Below are 22,119 nucleotides of genomic sequence, written 5' to 3'. Positions count from 1 at the left end.
GCGCGCCTCGGCGCCCCGTCATAAAAATAAAAGCTGTGGTAATGGGATACAGCTTTTGGCCTCGACCGGTGGCCTATCCATTTAACGGGGCCTGCGTCAGGGGAAAAAACTCCCCGAGCTCATGAGGGAGGTAGACAGAAAGAAAGAGATTAAAATAAGAGGTGGGACTGGCGCAGGTCGGCGGTGTCGCCTCAGAGGGTTTTGCCCCCCGCTGCTCGGACGGAAGAAAGGGGAGAGAGGAGGAGACGCTGGAACAGCGCTTCAGACGGGGAAGGGTCAGGGGGCCGCGGGGTCGGAGGTAGTCCTATAAAGAACACACACGCACACAGGCACACGCACAAGCACGCACGCACTGATGATGGATGGTAACGGGACAAAGCCGACGTTAACTATTGACTCTTGATGGATGATCCCATCCGCTACACTGCACAGCGAATTAGCGCGAGCAACCCGGGCGATTTAGTGGTAGTGGACTTAGTGGGGTATCAGGAGAGGGTCCCCGAGCCAAGCATATAGTCTACACGCTCACATACTTACACTGGCTCAGTGTCAGGCTTATAACAAAGATACACAAGACTAACACAGGTAAATAACAGCCTCCGAGTGATATTTGGTATTTTGCCATATGCGCTTTTACGCACGCATTCAAATCCAGCGCCTTGCGTCGAGCTCGACGGTGCTGTTTGATGTGAACAAAGCTAACTCACATTATTTCCTTCCTCCTCACACAGACACACAGGCGTCTTTGTCCACACACCATGCTTCAATCACAGCATGTCCTCACACGTTCCTCCTGGTCCAGACAACAGAGGTGAGCCATTAGAGAACCATATTAGAGCTGTAATTTCACTCTAATCTCCGATTTTCTTTCTTGTCATTCACTTTTTTTTGCAGATGACTTGCAGTTGTTAATTTTTTCATGGTTTGCACTAGCAATATGAAAATCAACCAATCTGAATAAAGCAGAAAAGTGTCATGTACAGGTGAAATGGGCCAAATAAAACAATCTGCGTGTTAAGGCACAGCAGTGACTTACTGCTGCTTTGGTGGTCTGTTGAACATGGTCTGTTCACAAAAGGGGAATTGATCGTGCTCCCAGTTTGAAAGTGACTGATGGAAACACAAAGGTAACAATGGAGAGCTGTCTAGTGTAGGGAAAATTCATCACCTGCCTCAACGCAGTTCATTAGCATATTACCATTACATAACAAGAAATGCATCAGAGGCCACTGAGCCCAACAGGCAGCTGTGCAGTATAGCACAGTGACAGCCTCACCCATCTTGTGTGCATGTGGTTCAGAGGAGGGGGTTTGATAAAGAGCTTTAAAATGTGTGTGATGCTGCATGTCAGCATGTGATGACAAAACAGTGCTCAGCATTCAGATCCACTCAACCGTGCTCTGCTCCTCTCAACCTTTCTCTCTGCGCTCATTCCTTCCCTCCATTCCCCTTTTTCCTTTCTGCCTTTCCTTTACCTCATGCAACTTTCTCTCCCCTCCTCCTCCCTATTCTCCTCCTTTTCTTTCTCCTCCTCCTCCTCCTCAAGCTTTTGTTCTTTTGTGCTGCTCTGACACATTCCTCAAGCATGTTGAAGAGAGGTAGAAGTGGGAAACAGAAGGAGAGAGGATGGAAAGGAGAATAAAGAAAAGGGGGGAAAGTTAGAGACTGAAGTGCAGGTCATTTTTTATCTCATTGTTGTCAAGAAAGGGATAGGGAGACTGAGTCAGCAAAGAGAGAGATCAAAGGCAAAGAGACAGTGACAGAGATGGAAAAGCTGAGAAACTGGGAAATAATGAAAGCAACAGATATGTAAAGCCAAGTATTAGTTTTCTCCTCTGGTGCCAACTTTATTTCAGTCATCTTCATTTCCTTATGTTTCTGCTATTATCCACCCACATACTGTTCACTTGTTTTGTTCTGTTATCTTCTATGTCCTCTGTCACACCAAGATCTTTGTTGGTAAATGATATCACCAACCGCCAACTTAAAGATTTACAGGCTGTGTGGCGTCCAAGCAAAACAAAACATATTGTGGCTTGTTCACAATAATGTTTGACTCATATCGGCCTAAGTTCACAGCAAAAACCCTTTTAACATTGGTAGAAATAAGAGAATTAAACAGCAGCAATACGCAGAAGAAGACAATAATAAATAGAGATTATGCGCTTCCATTTTGGAAATTTTGGATAGAAAGTGAATTTCAGGTGTTTGGATAATGGTGCAGTTCATCCAGTTTGAGGATTTGCCGCTTTTCTCTGTTTTGTTTCGATAGAACCTGAAAATGTTTGCGTTTTGGTGGTTGGAAGGTAACATCTAGAGGTCGATTAGGCCTCTGGAAAAACTGACTGCACATTTCTCATTATTTTCTGCCATTGTGCAGATATATTGATCAAAATAGATTTATGAGCAACAGAAGTTGACATGCAGCTTTAACCTTAAAAAAATCTCTATATAAATATATACATATATTTTTACTGTCATTTTAAAACAGTCTGAGATTTGAACTCTCGAACTGATTTTAACTGAATCACTAGCAGAAGTCCATAATTATCTGTAGTTCTCTTTCTCTATCTGTCTTTTTGTGTTCGTGCTCTGTCTCATTCAAATCATGCTGCAGCTTGTATCAACAATCTCACCGAGGTGAACTCCTGTCCATATCTGCACACTCACTTCCTATTGTGTGGGCTATTATTTCCTATTTCCTCTTCTTATTCAAATGACCAAGGTTTAAACCACATCTGTTGAACATCCTTAGTGTCTACAGATTGTTTATTGTCCCAGAGAACGATTATCTGGCTGTGGAGTGGAATACATGCACCACATGAAACCTCAGGCAGCATTTGCAGTGTGTTTTGCATGGTGTTGTCCTATTTCAGTTGGGCCTCTTATCAGATTAATGTTGTAATCGCAGTTTTTGAAAAGAAGCGAGTTGTCTGTACAAGTTAGAGCTTGTTTGTGTGTGTGTGTGTGTGTGTGTGTGTGTGTGTGTGTGTGTGTGTGTGTGTGTGTGTGTGTGTGTGTGTTGCCTGTTGTAAAGTCGCACTTCATTGGCATTCTCCACTTTATCATCCTGATGACCTGTAGTAAAAACTTCTCACCCCACTATTCCTGGTAATCCCAGATGTGAACTTAACCCTGGCCTTCCCCACTGCCAACTCCTGGAAGTCATTATCTGTGACCTTTGCCCTCAGAGGAAGCCACTGGGAAATAAGTGCACATGCACAGAAGTGCAGCGAATTACTGTTTTTTTCCCTGGTGATTTAACTGTGTGAAAATGTAATGGCCGATGCTTTCTCAAGGGGCTGTAAGATGAATCTGAAGAGTTGAGGGAAGATTCACAGAACAGGAAGGAGGAAAAACGTTTCTGTGACAGAAAGTGACGTCTTTTCTATAATATTTCCACTTTTCTTTGAAATCCTAGTTCCCCTCAACCTCTTCAGGTCTCTAGAAACTAAATTCTGAGAAGCAAAAAACATTTTTTTACTTTAAACCCATGTGACTGACCTGCTGTGATTGGCTGTGTTGCTCAGCTAAACAGCCACAGTGACACACACACACACACATTCATGTGGAGGACTCTGGGCTGTTGGCTGTTGACCACCAAACCATGCGGGTTTGATTAGAGCAGAGGAGATGGCAAAATTTAACTATGTTCATGATAACAGATGCAGATCTGTGGGACACCACCGGCCCGAGAGGAAAAGATAAGAAAAGAAATGAGGAACTGTAAAACAGAAAGCAGACTGAAAGCTGAACGTCACAGTGTTTGCTTGTGCTGGAGTGTGTCCATCTGTGTTTGTGATATTGTCATTGTCACATGTGTCATGACAACCTGATAAAACCAGAGTTGTTTGTTTGAAGGTAACACACACACGTCTTTGTGTTTCCAATTATTGCGCTGATTTGTTGATCGTTTGTGAGCTGATCGGGTCAAAGAGGGAGTTGAAAGACATTAGATAAGGTAGGAGAAGTGCTGAATACACTGTAAGTGCTGTGACACATATAGACAAAAACTATAGTCTGTCAGATTTACCTTTATTTTGTCTCCCTTTCATCCAAACTCCCTTCTGTTTATGCAGTGTGCCCGGTGTCTCACTGCCACCTACAGTTTAATGATCCCACCTCCGAGGTGCTACGTGACTACAGCGCTGTAAAACTGCTTTGTATAGGCTCAATTATGCTGAATTGCTTTACACTTGACAGGAAGATGGGGGACAACAGAGGGGATGAGCTGAGAAGAAGGGGAGGTAAAATAGAGGCTAAACATTTCAAGGAAGGAAGCCAAGTGGATTGAGATGTATACGAGGAAGGTTGTGTGAAGTACAGTAAGAGGAGGCGGGAAGGCTGAGAGGAAAAACAAGCACTGGTTCCCATAATTCGACTGCTTTTCACCTTATTTAATGTTTGTGTTTTGGGTTTTTTCCCTAAAAACCCTAAAACAGTTCAATAAAAGTGCAGCTTCAGTGTTTTATCGTATCACCCTTCCTTCTTCTTGCGTCCTCCTGCTCTGTCCCCTCCACCCTCACACTGCCTCTCACTCTGCACTCATTCTTTTATTCTCCCGTAGCCTTTCCTCTTCACCCCGACTCAATGATTGTTGTTCACGTTTGCCTTTTCCTCATGATTGTGTGCGTGTCAGCAGTCAGCATGTCGGTGACCGACGCTTATGTGTCTGTAAGTGTGCTTTTGTACAAATTTATGTGTATGTGTGTGTGAGAACCTGATGTCATGATGTCATGGATTAGGTATGACCATAGTTAAATAATTAACTGGAGTTCAACCTCTGGTCACTGAAACCATATGTGACCGTAGTGGGTCCATAAGTCACTAGAATTACCTGACGAAATGGTCACACATTTATGTGTGTTATTGTTTTTTAATGGTCTTGAACATCACCCAGCAGACATATCGTTCCCTGCTGGCACCGCAGAACAACATTAAGTTTAAATGTGTTCTGTGATTTCTTCATGATCTCATGACTTTGCTGAAGGCTTGTAAGAATATGATTAGAAACCGAACTGAATTAGAAACTATAAACCTCTTGTATTCTTCTGTCTCTGTAACAGAAACACGAGGCAGAAATTTATAGAAGCGAACTAGAAAGAAAAGGAAAGAGCGTCAAGTATTTTACAAGATTCAGACTGCTTTCCAAAGGCATCTTATGTAAGTACAACTACCAGCTCCGGCACATGTGCAGTTGATGGACCCTGGAGCTTCATTGTGCACCAGAAACAATAAGCAATATTAGCATGTAGCTGGAAACGTGTGATCATGTCTATTGCTTTTTATGATATGCTGCAACTCATGCAGCAAAAATTAAACATTGTTTTAATGGTGGTGAACGTTTACGTATACTTCAGTTTCTCATTTTCTAGAGTTGCAGATATTGTGTTTAAAGTCATTTTCACAGGAATATCAACAGCTTTAAAAGCAAAGACAGGCAGGTTTAATGACTCAGACAACAGGGAATTAAGTTTTAGCATATCACCTGATGATTCTTTGATATTTGATATTTATGTTTGCAGACAACAGAACAGACACAGGTTCTTTCATAGATGCAGACTGAAACTGTGGTCAGTACAAACTCTCCTGCCATCTAGTGGTGTCAGACAGGTGGTGTCGCATCTCCTGACTTAGATTTGAACTCCACCTGGAAGACGTCTGGGCTTGTTCAGCTGGGTTGACCTACTGTAACTAATCTAACTATTGTTCCAATAGTTAGATTAGTCAAATCCCTGTGGGGACAGGTGTAGGCTTTTTAGGGATTAAGGACTTGGTTTTGGAAGTAAGGTCAGCTTAAGGTTATCTTAGACATTAGACATTTTTGCATTTACATTTACTTATTTGGCAAACAAGGCAAGCAAAATATATAAGTCAAGGAGGAAGTTAAGTGCTCTAAGGAAATTTGATCTGCTTCATGAAGTGTAAGTCCAAGATTTCTAGTTTATATATATATTTATATCCAAAGAAAGTTCAGAGTGGGGTAGCTGAGTGTGCAGATGAGGAAGTTTAGGTAGTTAGCTGTTAAAGGAGGCCAGTGCAGAGATCTGAAAAGTGGTGTAACATGTAACGTGTCCTTTTTGGCTAATCAAAAATGCTGGTAACCCTGTAAGTAGGACATCTTAGTAGTCGAGATGGGACCAGAGCCTTCACAATGAGTTGGGTTGCATATTCAGAAAGGTAGGATCTGATCTTTCTGATGTTGAAAAGGTCCAACCTGCATGCCCTTGAGACAGAGGTGATGTGGTCGGTAAAGCTCAGTTGATCATCAGTGATCACCCCCAGGTTTCTGGCAGACTTATTGGGGACAATCAAGACCCTATGTTGATGCTGATATTGTGTTGTATTGAAGATCTGCCTTTCTCTTATCCAGGCAGAGATGCATGATGAGACAGTGAAGTCATCCGGTGGAAAAGACAGGAAGAGTTGTGTGTCGTCAGCATAGCAACGATAGCAAAATCCATGCAACTGGATAATGGAACCTAGTGATGCAGTACAGGTGGATAAGAGTAGAGGACTAAGAACTGAGCCCTGACAGTTAGAAATTTGCCCCCTTCCTGGATATCTTGAAGGTTCGTCCAGAGTAGTAAGTAAGTAGTAAGTAAGACTGAAACCACAGCTGTAACAGAGATGCCAAATCAGAGTTCAGACAAGAGGGTCTGGTGGTTTACCGCAGATAGATAAGATAAGTAAGATTAAGACACAAGACTGAGCCGCAGCTTTTGTAGCCAATGAATAATTATGAATAGTCTAGCAGCCAGACAAAGTAAGCCCCAGTTTGTCAGGGGGCCAAAAGGCTTCAAGTTGACTGTAATGTATTTAGTTAGTGTAAATAATAATGAAGTAATAACGCTTATGCAACTAAAGCACATTAGGGACTGGAATAAGAAAACCTATAATACATCTACGTCATTACTCAATCTTTATGCCCTATCTTACAAAAGGGTCCTGAGTTATAATATTGTTTTAAATCCTTCATCAGTTCAATATCTGTTGTTCTTAAATGGTGCATTTCATCATTAAGTATGAACTAAACCAAACTATCACATTATATTGAGGTGCAGAACAATAGTCTTTAAACTGTGGCTGTGGATAGAAGTCAGTTTAATGGTTTTATCAGTGTACAACCGTCCAGTGTTTTAACTCTCTTTAGAAGGTTTTCATGGTTTATGTGGTATGTAAGATAAGACCTGAAAGTGTTCCTCACATAGCATAACAGAGTAGTGGTTTTGGTGAAGTCAGCAGAGTTCGCAGTTGACATAAGCTGTTGCAACGCAGAAGTCAGACAGTGAGAAGTGGAAGAAAATACTCAAGTAACAACATGATTCATATGTGACTTGAATAAAAGTCACCTGAAAAATACATGAAGTCCATAAAGTACCAAAAATAAAACTACTCAGTGTACTTATACTGACAGTAAAGGTGCAAAAGGTACACAAGTTTACAGTAGTAGGTTCTTCAAAGATTAACATAATAATCATGGATCATGAACTTTCATGATTTATGGTAAAGTTGGTATAGAAAAGAAAGCTGTGTGGAAATCACTCTAGATGAAAGCAAATATTATTCAAATATTTAGTTTATTAAATCATAATGTAGAAACAATTCTTTGAATTTATAATTTGAAATTATTGAATTTAGAACACCAATCATCTCAAAGATACAAACACTCGTGGACACAAAAGCACATGCAAATAAGATTCAGAACAAAATATTATATAAATCAATGAAATATGGTTGACATATGTCTTTTAACACTGTTTTAAAACCATAGTTTATTAATACTGTTTAAAAAATACCGTAAATTTCAATACACAAAAAAACGTCATCTAGTTCCTGAAAAACTTAATTTCCATAAATAAAAATAAGAACAGCAGCAGACAACAGCCAGAGCCATGTCACTTCAAAGCTCGGAGCGTGACCCCGTGGTTCCATGCAGCCTTTAGCGTTGTTATCCGGCTTTAGATCTTCAGGGTTCCCCTCAAAGTGGACTGGCAGGCACTGATCTTGTGGACTTCCTAACACTTCACAGGCCAGGATCAGATGTTTAGTCTCCTTTCGAATGCTCTTGATCCCGCAGGTATTCATTTCACTCCTTACCGTGACAAAAGTGAAAGGCTGCCTGCTGATGCAGAGGTTGTCTTTGTACACCTTCCCCCCTCTGTTTGTGCACACATCCTTCACTCTCTCCAGGTCTGCAGTGGAGAGGAAGGACTGCGTAGGTCTGCTACAGCCCTTAGTCCTAATAAACTTCTCCCAGTCATTTTGGTTGAGTGAATCAGGAGTGCCCGAGGGAATGTGACGTTTGATGAAGGTGTCATAGCCGTTGTTCCATTTGGAGAGCTGGCAGGGAGCGTCGTTTTTGGCAAAGCTCTCTTGACTCAACAGGATACAGATGGAAAGAGTGAGACACGCTCTGAGAGCAGCCATCGTCCAGCAGTCCTAGAGTTAAAAACAAAGAACGTCTCAGTTTGAACAAAACATTTTACACACTTTGAAAAATGTCTATTTGCAAAAGAACTTCTTCTGTTTCCATCTTTTAGTGACCAGAGTGTGTAAAAGAGCAGATTGACAAAGCTACCGCTGTTAGTTTTAAAAAACACAAAGGCATAAGAGGATGTAGAAAATAGCTGCTTGATGAGAAAACTTCCCTACCTTGATTTGGCAGCAGTGGAGGCTTGTATCACATAAAAGCTCCAGATGTGAGAGCCTATCTTCTGTGCTTTAGTTGCAGTTCCACTTTTCACTTCCTGTAAGTGTGAGCAGGAGTGGCTTAAACTCCATGTGCTGAGCCGCATTGCATAACTCTGTCCACAAGGATGCGCTTTAGAGCTGCAGCTGTGACAGGAGTGATCCAGTTACTGCTATAAATACTTGTTAAAGGTCCAGTGGGTTATTTTTGGATGCTGTGTGTGTGTGTGTGTGTGTGTGTGTGTGTGTGTGTGTGTGTGTGTGTGTGTGTGTGTGTGTGTGTGTGTGTGTGTGTGTGTGTGTGTGTGTTATTAACTAATGGTGTCCACAATGAACTTCAGTGTCAGCTTTAATTTGAATTTTCACAAGGTCTTATAAAGAATTTCATTAAATCATATTAGATGAACCATGTAGAAATGACAACCATTTGTTCCTACACATGTGTAAGATTTTAAAGAGATTAAATTGTATTTAATAAAAAAATAGAATAAATCAAAATTCAAAAGATAATGCTACCATAAGGTCAACTCTTAAGGTTACAAAGTAGGTTCCTGTGTTTAAAAAGAGAAAACCCTATTTTTCACTTTCATATGTAAAATATACATGCAGGAAACTTCCTCATTGTCTCGTCTCATTTCTCTCAGTTTCTGTCACACTGCAATGTAAACCACATCTCGTCTGGAGATGCAATGACAATAGGATAAGATATCTAACCCTCAATGTAAAAAATAGAAAGATTCATAATTTATCCCATCTTTTATTGTTTCCTCATTTCGCTTGCCTGATTTGTTTTTTCTCCCTCCTCTAATGACTAATGCTCAAATGTAGGATTTTTCCAACCAGTACATGAAAATGTATACATTCTTTCTTTCCTTTGTACCTTTTCTTACTTCTCCATTTAGTCATGTGGGTTTTACTGATGCAGTTGTTTCCACCTTTTTTCTGTAGAAGAATGACAAACATAACATGTGAGCTACTACTCCGCACGGTTCTGGTTTCTGTAGCAATTGACCTCTTTCTGCGGTGACATGGTGGAGCAGTGGAAAGCAGTATCACCTCACTGCAGATAAGTTCTGGGTTTGAAACCACTGGACTTATCGGGTTGGAATTTTCATGTTTCTCCCGTGCATGCATGGTTCCCCCCTCTTCACTATAAAGACACGCAGCTTAGGTGAGCTGGTGGCTCTAAATTATCCATGTGTGAAAGTGTCTCTATGTTTCAGACCCGTAATGGACTGGAAACCCATCCATCTGTACTCTGCCACTCCCCCTATGGCAGCAGGGTCATCATAACTAATGGAGGGATGGACTCATTCTGGCTTTAATCTTTACATTAAATTATATAAATCTATGCCCAGTACACAACAAAACATAGGATGGCAGCTGAACTGTGTCTTTCTCTTCTTCTTCTTCGTCGTCATCATATTTTACTAATGCACATTATTTCCAATCTCATGAATAAGTTGCAAAATCCAAGGAATTTACTACTTATTTTATACTGACTTGATGCAGAACGTGTACCCAAATGTCTTTTTGTAGGATTGGGTGATTTTGTACTTGTAACACAAACAAACATGCAAAAACAAAAGCAGGTGAGGTCGTTCAGGTAGTGTTTTAATGTGGTGCCCATATTGATGTTATAAACAGCAAAAAAACAAAATATTTTTCTAACACAATGAACATGTGTACATAAAAAGTAATCCCTCAATTTACAGCATAAACTGCTGATTTAAATTAGACAGCATCAATATATATATATACAAATCAAACATGGTTTAAATCCCTTCAGATCTTAATCTTATAGCTTAAATTAACTCTAATTCTTTTTTCATGTCAAATTTATCTTTTTATCTTGGGGCTAATTAAAATAAAAAGGTTACATTGATCCTTTAATCATCAGTAAACTACATACTGTGCAGTGTGCATGTGTTTCAAGGCAGGATGAACAAGATGAAAATACAATATATATTATATATAATATTTACTGTACACGAACCAATCGTGCATCTCAGGAACTGTAACTCTGAGCCAAAAACTGGCTTATTTACACCAAGTGCGTCATGTGCAAACTGAAGAAATGTCAGAACAGCGTCCAGGTTATGTTCCTCCCCTTTTCCTGCTGTGTTCTGTAACTGATGCATGAGAACATGTTTGCTTTCTGCCTCCTGTAGAGACACAGATCAGTGGTAACATCATTGATAAGACTGAGGAAGAGGGTGTCTGAGGACTGAAGTGGACTGTGTTGTCAGCTAGGGCTCAGTCTGGGGAGGCGGCGAGGGCTCTTCTTTCTTTTCTGCCTCAGAGGTCGAGTTCAGAGCCATGTCTTGTTTTTTCTCGTTAGCTTTCTCTGGCCTGCTCATCCTGAAACATCAAAGTGAAGAGTCATTCCCACTGAGTCAACCCATGTGCTTCAAAACTGGGCAGAGGAATAAACTCGTTAGTGCCAAGTGTAGTTTCTTGTATTATCCAGCAGAGGTCTCTCTTTGAAAAAAATATGGGGAGTTTGTGGTTAGGTTTAGGGCTCCAGTATGCAATAAAATAACAAGTGTGACTCTTTAAGATGATTTAAAGATATGCACAAGAAAAAACACACATGATAACCAAGTGAGCAAATAAGGGGTGATAGAGACTAAGTGGATAAATAAGGGTAAAATAGCATAGAAGAGGATGGAGACGTATTAACACAGATGTCCACTGGATCACATCTTGTGGTTTGAAGTGTAATTTCTCTAAACACTGGTACTGGTCCAGAGGTCTACCAGGGGTGTTAGGATCTAACCTAAGAGGATAAGTCACTGCAAATTAAATGGGTGGTGAAAGAAAACAGATGTGATCAAGAATCTAAGTCCGAGCAGCTAATGTTAAGATTTTGAGGTTGTGATTTTGAACAGTGACCTGGGCATGGGAGCAGGCCGGTTACTGGGCAGGACGTCCCAGCTAGAGGTAGAGCTGTTATAAGATCAGAAGACAGAATCACATGACCAAAACAGAAAACAGTGGGTTTAACATTTCAAAGAGACTGTGTATGGAATTACACACTGCTGATTGACATTATGAAAGCCAACGGTTCCCAAAGTGCGGCCCCCTGAGGACTCTTAATAAAGTTCTTAGGGACTCCATGAAAAATGAGGCAGACGTCAGATGAGAAATGTACAGTTGACAGGAATGAGTGCGAGCAGAGAGCTCACCTGTCCCAGCTTCACTTTAAACATTACTCCAGTGCTAGACAACAGCGTATTAAACATTTTTTGTTGCACGACCCTGAGATAAGGGAACCACAGTTTGGGAACCCTCGATCAAAGCAGTTACTTGCTGGTGGCACATGAGGGGAACGCATCACATCCTTTGACTGCATACTTACTTACTTTAGGTTTTCATTTATCAGTAGTAAGGTTATAACAGAGCAGTGGGAAACAGCCGTGTTAGTGCAGCTCAGATTACCCTCAGCACTGATCTTAGGTTACTTAAAGCTTTAAAGCTTTTATAATGAAACCTACCTAAGATCTGTGCTTAAGGATACCTGTCGAGCACAAAAAATAAATCAAATAAAAATCATAAACAGCAGTTAGCACTAGTTGAGCATCTTTGTCAGTACTGAGATCAAATATGCCACCTGTTTACCACGACTGTTTCATGGTGGAGGAGTTTAAAAAATCTGCCAAGACATAGGAGACAGATGATGAGAAGAGACTGGAAGTACCACAGCGTCACCCACTTAAACCAGAACAGCAGGAGACCGGTGCCGCGGGTCCGGAGCAGCCTGTGTCAGAGCAGAAACAGAGTGGCAAACAGGCCACTGGGAGTGCGGAGCAGCGCGGCGGAGCTCCTTACCGTATTGTCTTGACGATGAAGCGAATGATGACTGCCACACCTACACAGCCGCACATCACTCCTATCACTATGGCTGTGACTTCACCTGCAGGAGAGGGGACACGAGAGATTCCAGAAAAAACGAATAAGACGCTATTATCATCTACATCACACAGCCAGTTAGTCTGTTGTTGTTTATTTCCCATGAGGTCTTACCAGAGGACAGCTCCTTCCCTGATTCTACAGTAAATAAAAGACAGAACGAATCGTTAGAAAATGTTCACACACACGTTTCATGTGTTTATCTCAGCAGAATCTACTGTTCCGCTGCTTTTAAACGGTATGTCTAGTTGGTCCTGCCGTCTTTGACAACAGTGCTGATATCGCAGGCCTTCCACTTCAGTCACTCACCACAATGAGCACTTTACACAAACTCTCTCTCCTTTGTCTTTCTCTCCCACTCTCTGTCTGCCTCTTTCTCGTCTCTCTATCTCTTTTTTCCTCTCCCTTTTTTTCTTAGTTGGACTCACGTGATAACAATGAAGTCAGTGTTTAGTTTTTGCAAATCCTGTTTTATAATCAGCTCACAAACAAACACTGCTCCCCTTCGATTTTCTCCTCTATTTCTGTCCCCCCTCTCTTTACTCCTGCCTCTCTAAGGCTCTTTCTCCCAGACAAAGTCACTGCTAATCTTTTCTATTCCCACATTTCTCTCTACATTCCACTTTCCACTCTCTGCAGGGACTGTGCTAATTGCGAGCTTTGGTCTACATGGCCACCGACTGGCTACTTATTGTTGTTGGCATTGTGAGCAGCGTGGTGCCATTACAAATGACCAGGGTAGAAGTGATGTAACACTACAGATCGGCTGCAGCCTTTTGCAACTTCATATTTCTTTGCAATTAATTGAGAAATGTGCCTAACCTGCAGAGAAGGAGGTGAAGATGACCCTGTGGTTGAGCGGCTGTGTAGCGCGGTAGTTGTCCTGCAGCAATATCCTGTACTCATCTTCGGCTTTACTGGAGTAAAGTAACGTCTCCAACTTCAGCAGCTGGAGTGGGGGAGGTGAAGGGGAGAGGGCTCAGATCATGTTAGCAAGTGTTTTTCCACTGTTGAGTAATGGTGAATGACACATCACAGTTTTACTCACTGTGACACAATTTAAATACCAACTGGTACAAAATGCTGCACTAATGGAAATGATCAGTACTCTTTACAACATCTAATGGGAGACGGTGACCTTGACCTTGATTGGTTTCAGCTTCATTAAAGACACAACTCTAAGAGAAGTTCACACACATAGGAGCACATAAGAAACAAAGAAGAGACTAAATGTCTGGACTATATCACTATTGGCAACAAAGATTGTAAAAATACCAAGTGCCAACAGTAAAGAAGAAAATTCATATTGATGCACGTTAATGTTGGTCAAGCTGCACTGCTATTGCGTAATGACTGATTCCACTTTTTTATAACAATACATGCTGTGCACAAAGCTTTTTTCCTCTTTCATGCTGGTTTATTTGGTTTAGAGTTCCATAATGCAAACTCTGCAAAGACTGTTATAAGAACTAATTAGTTTCATTATTCATAAAGATTTTAAAGCTGTATCTTCATGGTTGCACAGCACATCAGAGCTGGATCTGAGCATGTGCGATGTTTTAGCCAGTTGGTTTTATGTTTAATAATAATTCTATTACAGTTTTTTTATTTTATTTTTATTTCATAACATTTCTACTTCTTTTTTGTGCAGATTCAGTAGTATTCATTCATTTTGTGTTTTAGTTGTGTATGTTTGTGATACTGAGCCCAAGATGAATTTACACAAGGACACAATGAATTGTATTTATAACCAAATTTTAAAAATACTTGTGAAATGACTCTGTGAACTCATCAGGCCAGTGAGTGACAAACGTACACTTGCCTTGGTCTTCAGTGACTTCAGTGGAAGATCCAGTGTGGATCAAAACGTAATCAATATGTGCACTAAATGTGAGCAATGAGCAACTTAGAGCTCCTTCTGTGCTTAGATGAGCCGTGTGTCAGTGGCTCAGTCTCACCTGTGCCTTTGAGATTTGAACCCTGTCATTGAACACTGTCCAGATAACACTCTGGTAGCATGGTGGCGTTGTAAGGGAGCCGTTGTAGCGATAGTAGCGTCCCAGATCCGTAGGGAGCAGGGACTGAATGTCAAAGGCTGGAATGGGCACTTTCTGATCTGACGGGAAACAAGGAGGGTAAAAAAAAGATTATGTGAAATCTTATATAAACAACTTCTAGAGCCAAAGAGTTTTTATGTACAGTCTTTTTAAAAATGATATTATACTATTATATAATAATTTGAATAATTTGAAAGGTTTCTCGCAGACTCACCTGCGTGTCTGATGCGGCTCAGGTAGTTGAGGATGTTATTAAATGCCACGTTCGTCTCCTCACCTGTCTGAGAAGACAAAACACAGCCTTTGAATGTTTATTAACATGTTCAAAATACTCCATTTAATGTTAACTCAGTAACTCATCTTATTCTTTTTCATTTGTTTTTATTACCACAATGAGAATTCCCAGAACAGCCAGGCCATCTCTCTGCGTCATTGCTGTGGACATGTTGGGGTAGAGTTCAGAGTTGTAGTGCACCACGTGCAGCTAGGGAGAGGATGAACACGGTTAGTTAGAGACCAGGAGAAATGACAGATATGGGTTAAAAATAACAGAAAGGGAGGGAGCGGTCGAGAGAGAAGGCTGCGTGCTGACTCTGCAGAAGAATAAAGAGCGATGGGGAGAGACTGATGTGAATGCAAAAGTGCTTAATTGACTCATTATGTAATAAGACCACCCATGCATTGTCAGTTCTTCTTCTTTTTTTCTAATATTTGCCACCTCCTACTTTTTGTTGGTGTCTTTTCTTGTGATTTAATTTGAATCTCTATTATATGCTTAAATTGCCTCACACCTCTCTTACCCTGGAGGAAATGGGTGACTTGGCATACCTGGCTACTGACAGATGGACAGGAACAGAGGTGCTGAGATGATACCTTCCCTCCATCTTCTCCTTCCTACAAAAGTTATTCAGTTGGTACCTAGCTTTATTTTTTCCCCACTGTTTTTTTCCTCTGTCGTTCTTCTGTCTCTGCATTCCTCTCTCAGCCTGCTCTGAGAGAGGAATGAATGTCCTTTATCCCTTTATCCCAGGGATCCAAGCTGACTCAGCTATAACAGATTTGTGTCTGGATACAGGAGGAAAGAGGCTTCTAGACATAGAAGAGGAGACTTTACATATCAAAAAAGACAGAAAGAAATTCGAACTTCATATGTTCCAGCATAACACTAAAGCCAACAATGTGCTAGTTCATCTCTCAGTACAAAAAAAAAAAACAGGTTCACGAAGGCTGCAACTATTATCAGAGAATCTGCAGGTCATTTTTTATAATAATATTTCAGTCTATTAGAAGAAATGTTAGTGAAAAAAGCTCCAAAGATTTCAAATCTAGTGTCACATTATAAAGTTTGAGAAGTTGGAAACACACAGGGTTTGGCACCTGTGCTGGAAAAACAGGCTATTTATGGTCAAAATTACAAATGTTATTTAAAACAGCAATTCCCTAAGACATCAAATAAGAGTGAATAGTTTGCTATATTATCGCACGTGCCCAGAAAGTTCTGCCATTAATGTTTGTATTTCATATTTTGCTACCTGTCGACATTTGTTCCCACGCAGCTAAAATCTACTGTGTAATCTGGTTTTAATCTGCCATTAACGCCTTGTGTTATTATAAAAGCTCAACAATGTCGCTCTCACTTAAAAAAGTTAGTACGTTAATTATGCAAACAGAAGACTGGCGACCTTACACTACAAACTCTTTCGTCTCTCTTATTGTTCTTCTTGACCCTTAACCTTGACTGCCTGTGACTCCTGACTCATATGTGGATTTTACTTCATGCATTGAGTGCAGCATAAATGTACCTCGGCATCTGCACTCAGTCCATTGATGGTGTGTTCGCTGCCCCCATGGCTCGGGCCACCACTGCCCCAGTGGAGGTGCATTTGTACGGCTGTGAAGAACCAGGGCAGCCCCCTCAGTCCCATCCACTCTGGCAGCTCAATCACCACTGTTGGAGAGAAACAAAGCAGTTGACTTGTTCCTCTGTGAAATAATCTAATGCATTCGGTAATGGGCAGTAAAACATTCGCTGCCAGGTTACATTTGAGGATGGTGCAGTAAAAATAGTCCTGGGAGTGGGTGGTAGCTACCTGTGTGTCCGTTATTGTACAGAGTGAAAGGTGCGTTGCCGTGCTGACTGTAGCCCAGTGGGGTCAGAGGAATCAGACTGGGGTCATATTTTGTTTGGGTGGTCACCACATCAACAGGTGACTGTGAATCACCACTGCAGTCGGGGAAATACTGGGACCACTCGGACTGGCCCACCAAACCTTTGACAGGGGAAAGACAAGAAACAATCATGTCATCCAATCACACAGCCCACTGACTCTGAGTCCTGCAGCAAAAAGCTTCCATTATGAGCTTCTAATTATGCAGGATAATTATTCCTCGAGGTTCTTTTTAGGTTCGCAGCAACATGGTGATGAATTTTATCACAATAAAACATTTGAGATTGTATTAAATGTTTGTTTTTTTTATAAAGTACCATCATTCAACCACATTTGTGGATTTCTTCAATCGTCGATACTTAACATGCACCTTTACTGGCACCTTTGTTTGATTGTGCTACTTTTTCTGTGAGTCTCCAGAGACACATACATTAGGAAGAGTGGGTGCTGATGATTCCTGATACTTCTCTATATGTTTAACTCGTGCTGTCACTGTAGACCTGCTGAAATCAAACCTGCTACTGCTGTTTTGTGCCTCACAAAAAGAAACACAACAACCTATAAAAGCACGAGTAGCCATCAGCAACATGCTGTGCAGATAATCAAGGCACTTTGCTCAATAGCTAATTTTCAATTGATAACAACCACAACAAAGTCATTATAAGTCACATAATCACGTAATGCTCTGCAGTGGATTATTTCTTCCACAATATTTCATGTTGTTGTGAGCTGTAGAGGCCAATTTCAGCTCTAGACCCAGACGACTCTGATGGATAAACCTCATGACTTACAGGTCACAGATAGCAAGAAACAAAACACTGTTTTATTCACAATAAATGTAAAATTAAAGCAGGAACAAAATTAATTAATTTAAATGTAATTTTAAAAAAGTAATTGACCATTAATAATACAAATATTTTTATTACCCTAAAAATAAGATAAAATAGTATCAATGGGTTTCTTGTGTAAATACACTTGTCTGTAGAGCGTCCCTATCATCATGCCAGTGAGGCGTCCGGCTTTTTAAATGCTAGTCATCTTAGACTCAAAACCTGTTAAGCAAAAGCAAGGTCCCAAGGTTCTGTGGTTATTACACAGAGCCTTAACTTCTAATTGAAGTCTGACTTACAGTTTTATAATACTTAAAAAAAATACAGAAAAAAAGTGTTTTTCTGAAAGACTAACCAGCATAATTAAAGCTCTTTAGATACTGTATATTGATCATTTTCGAATGGTGCACGAAACAATATCATAGTGTGTTACTGTAAATAGCAGATCCCATATACAGCTAATAGAGAACTGCTGAGAGAGTCAGTGAGACTGAGGCCTGGGTACACAGAACAAAAAAGTGGTGGTCTGGTCAACTGCACAATGAAAGAACGTTAGAAAAATGAGTTTGAAAGAGAAAGAGAGTGACATGTGAGTCAAAGAATTTGAATTTGAAAGAGAAGAATGCTTTAGAAATGAGGCGCTGACAGATTTTACACAACAAAATGTGTCAGGAAGAAAAGGCAACAGTTCTAGTTTAGCATTTATGGGTTCTTTGATTAAAGTTTGGTTATAACAAGCATAAGTTTATGTAAATAAATAGAAATATGAAAAATATTTTTTTGGTTGTACATAAATTCAATAAGTACAGTGAGTACAATGAGAGGAGGGGGCTCCACACTGGTGATGCACATTAGAAACACACCACGCCTCCTCTCCCATTCCCTTTACCCCTCTCTGCAGCAAAGCCCTGCAGCACAGCTCAGCTTCGAAAGTAAGACCCTCTGTTCCACTATTGGTCGTCATGGAGGTCTCCATGGTGACCAGAGGCCGAAAAGCCTGACCCTCTGTGCCTGCTGGACGTCTCCTAGCATGCTAGCCCTGTCCTGAATAAGCCAGGAACAAAACAAACGCACACACACATGCAGATTCACTCACAGAGGGGACGAGGAGGACGCTGATGGAATGCGAGTCTGACTTTACCTCCATTACCACAGCTTTCATCTCTTGTCAAATGATGCTTCACTGAAACTGTGTAATTCTGCTCTTCTCTGTGACAAAAGGTTTCCTATAGCAAAGTGACTTTCCAATTTCCAGTAACTCTTTGTTACACGGACCCTCACTCATACAAATACTACTGTGATTAAATCACAAAGACTTTTATTTTGAAACACCCTGACAAAAAATTTATTAAACACAAGTTTAAGAAACATATTGTCAACATGCAAACCAGATTATGTATAGATACCAGTTTGCTCCAGACACAGCTGCCACAGTTTGCTGTGTCTTGCACTGTACTTTTGGGATTTCTCTCCTGAATACATGCAGAGAGTGATGCTCTGTGTGGCCATTCATTCCCACAGTGTCATTGTCCACAGCAAAAGCAGCCAGTGTGCATCCACAACACAATAAACACAAAGATTATTGTGCGCTGCAACAATACAGGGTACGATTTGGTTTGCTTTTGCTTCATCCCGTCCCATCTCCCACTCTTTGTCCAATCCAACACCCACATCCTTGTGCACCTGCCTCCCTCTGCCAGCCTCTCTCAGCTTTTTTTTTTTTTTTTTTTTGATGCTTTCTTCCTCTCTATCTCCCTACACCCCTTTATCATCTCTGTGTGACTGCTGTGCTCATGCCAGCTTGTTCGACTGTAACTAATACAGACAGAGAGGGAAGAAGGCGAAAACAGAGGGAGAAGGGGCGGAAGATATGAGGGAAAAGAAAGAGTACTAATCCTACCCAGGTTACAGAAGCTTTCATGTTTCAAACATCTCAGAGATACAAGTTTAGTGAAATCCGGGGAAAAGACTTTTTCTCTTTGTTCCTAGACTACATATCATATCTGACTTGGGTACGACAGCCACTGTTTCTCATTATCAGTAACACTTTTGCATGCAAATCTGTTTATTAATAAACTCACACTTACCAGTATATGTCCAGTCAATATTCTCTGAAAAAGAATAAAAGAGAACAACTCCTAAAAATCGTACTGTGGACGAATCTTGTTCTTCAAATTAAGTTTCACATGTATTATGTCTCCATTGCTTCTAATCTGGAAAACTTCTTAGATAATCCCAGTACAGTTCTACAAAACAAGTTGTAAATACTTTAACTACAGTAGTACATTCCTCAAATAATACTTAAATCTGATCAACACTACAACAACAATCTATAATAACACTAAAATGAAAATGAAAAAAGAAATCCCACATGATGCTGATTATTATGTTAATGAAGTCTTACTGGTAGCAGGAGCAGCTGTCCACTGTAAACACAGAAGCATTAGAAAAATAAAAAGATCCAACGGCTCCATGTTAGCCTCACTTGCACGTTCACAGAAATGAATAAAAGCGAGCTGAGCGATGAGGAGTAAGAGAGCGAGAGAGAGGGAGAAGGGGTGAGACTGACTGGGTCCAGTGATCCCACCTGCCACAGCTCTGTGTAGCAGTGTGGAGATTTTACCACTCAGGACAGAGCAAGAGACGAACGGAGAGAAAGCATGGCAAGAATAGAGAGAGAAGGAATCAGGGAGCCACGAGACCACAAACAGAGACCAGTGAGTGAGAATTAATTCATTGTTACTTAAAACAGAGTGATGCTGCACAATAGTGGGTGAGGGGGAGAGAAAAGAAAAAGTTACTGCATGGTACTAATAGTATACAAAAGTATACAGTATACAAGACAACAACAGTGAGTGAGAGACGGGGGTGTTGCAAAAAGGCACTATATGATAGAGCAGAAATGCAGAAGAGGCATCTGACCTAAAGAAAGTGTATCTGAACTGATGCTGGGTGAAGAAACCTGCTTCCATTTAACAATAAACTTCATAAATACTAGGTATGAGAGGATGAGAACGTCATGTCACATACTTTTTTTTAGCCTAAACCAGCATAAATATGATTTGTATACATTGTTTACTCATGTGGGGAAAATAGTTCATACACAGTGTGTTTTACATATTATATATAATTTATATTGTATTTTTAATTTGTGAAAATTTGCATTTGCATGGTTCCTATGTATACATGTCAATAAATATGAACTTAAATTGTTACATATATTTTTACATATTTGAACAATCAAAGAGGTGAAACTGTAGTTTTTTAATCATGTAACCCCTACATAAAATACAGCAAAAAAACAAAAAAAAAACATCTGTATCATTCTGTGTAGTAATTGTTTTTTTCTTATAGTCTGAACTAAGGTTGGATTTTGTATATTTTGGATTCATAGTATGTTTCTAATAAAAAGGTAACACACAAAAAAATGAATGTACAAAAATGTTTAACTAAAGACCTGTTTTATTTTCAACACTAGGGGGAACCCTCTCCACATGACTTGGACATATTTATGGGCTATTCAAAGGAAAATCAACCCTGCAGAATTCACTTTGTGCGATGTTTCACAACATGGAACTGCTGCAGAAACAATGAACAGTGGAAAGGTTTTAATTGAAAATTATGCACAACTGCATTAAAAACAAACAAACAAACAAAAAAACAAAAAAAAAAAACCCATAAAAATTAGACCAAACAAAAACCCAAAGTGAAGTTAAATGTGTCATCAACATTTTCACTGTCAGTTAAACAAGTGCCGATTACAATCTTGATGCTATGATTCGCTGGAGGAGTTGAACATTTCATACTGTTTAATGAAATTAAGGGAATTTGAAATCCCTGTTGTATTGTTATGGTTGATGATCCTTTAAAAATCTCAGAGATAAATCTTTTGATCTAGACTGCATCACAATGAGGAGTCAAGGATGAACTTAAAACATATAAATAAAAGAACAGGGGTTAGATCACCGACTGCAAAGCTGAAATAAAATATTTATTTAGTTCTTTATCTTTATTTTAAAACCCTGAACAGATTTCGTGTGATTACTTTCTACTTTTGTCTGGAAGGTTAAAATACAGAAAAAGCCATGTGTTTTTTTTTTTGTTTTGTTTTGTTTTGTTTTTTTGTTTGTTTGTTTTTGTAATAACATCACAAAAGCAACCTCAACTCTTCTTTGCTAATTGCATGTTATTGATGTGTGCAGTAATTTATTTCACTGGTCACACATATTTCTAACATGAATTCACTGCTCTATTGTGTTGAAGCTTGTTTCCTCGTTACTCCTTAATTTAACCTGAGCCTAACTGTGTCTCTGCTTTGTGGTCTACAACCATAACCTAAGTTAAACCCTGACAGCAGGCAGGGATGTGGTGATCCGGGAAACAATGTGTGGAGGGGGGCAGACAGACGGAAACAGCACCAACCCGCTCCAACGTGAAGCGCTCCAGCAACAATTATGCAAC

The 22,119-nt window shown here is 40.2% G+C and overlaps 2 protein-coding genes across 4 annotated transcripts; both read right to left on the bottom strand.

Annotated features, from left to right (window-relative positions):
• Positions 1-7,561: 7,561 nt before the first annotated feature.
• LOC117152960 lies at positions 7,562-8,747 on the bottom strand. The gene is made up of 2 exons (XM_033326380.1): positions 8,656-8,747; positions 7,562-8,442 (listed from the first exon to the last, which is right to left on the bottom strand). The coding sequence occupies exon 2, from the start codon at positions 8,428-8,430 to the stop codon at positions 7,846-7,848; it is 585 nt and encodes a 194-aa protein (XP_033182271.1). The 5' UTR covers positions 8,431-8,442; positions 8,656-8,747; the 3' UTR covers positions 7,562-7,845.
• Positions 8,748-10,296: 1,549 nt separating this feature from the next.
• ca14 (carbonic anhydrase XIV) lies at positions 10,297-20,195 on the bottom strand. 3 transcript variants are annotated; one of them, XM_026371079.1, is made up of 13 exons: positions 20,063-20,195; positions 19,746-19,769; positions 16,751-16,930; positions 16,463-16,608; positions 15,049-15,144; positions 14,875-14,941; positions 14,562-14,719; positions 13,426-13,552; positions 12,718-12,741; positions 12,523-12,607; positions 12,305-12,346; positions 11,587-11,640; positions 10,297-11,052 (listed from the first exon to the last, which is right to left on the bottom strand). In XM_026371079.1, the coding sequence occupies exons 1-13, from the start codon at positions 20,130-20,132 to the stop codon at positions 10,941-10,943; spliced, it is 1,185 nt and encodes a 394-aa protein (XP_026226864.1). In that variant the 5' UTR covers positions 20,133-20,195; the 3' UTR covers positions 10,297-10,940. The 3 variants fall into 3 exon arrangements, with proteins under 3 accessions (XP_026226864.1, XP_026226865.1, XP_026226866.1); XM_026371080.1 differs by lacking the exon at positions 12,305-12,346; XM_026371081.1 differs by lacking the exons at positions 11,587-11,640; positions 12,305-12,346.
• Positions 20,196-22,119: the final 1,924 nt, after the last annotated feature.

This window comes from Anabas testudineus, chromosome 16 (assembly GCF_900324465.2).
Source record: "Anabas testudineus chromosome 16, fAnaTes1.2, whole genome shotgun sequence".
Classification (NCBI taxonomy): Eukaryota; Metazoa; Chordata; class Actinopteri; order Anabantiformes; family Anabantidae; genus Anabas; species Anabas testudineus.
The sequence above is the reverse complement of the archived record's forward strand: the minus strand, read 5'-3'. Positions and strand labels throughout refer to the sequence as shown.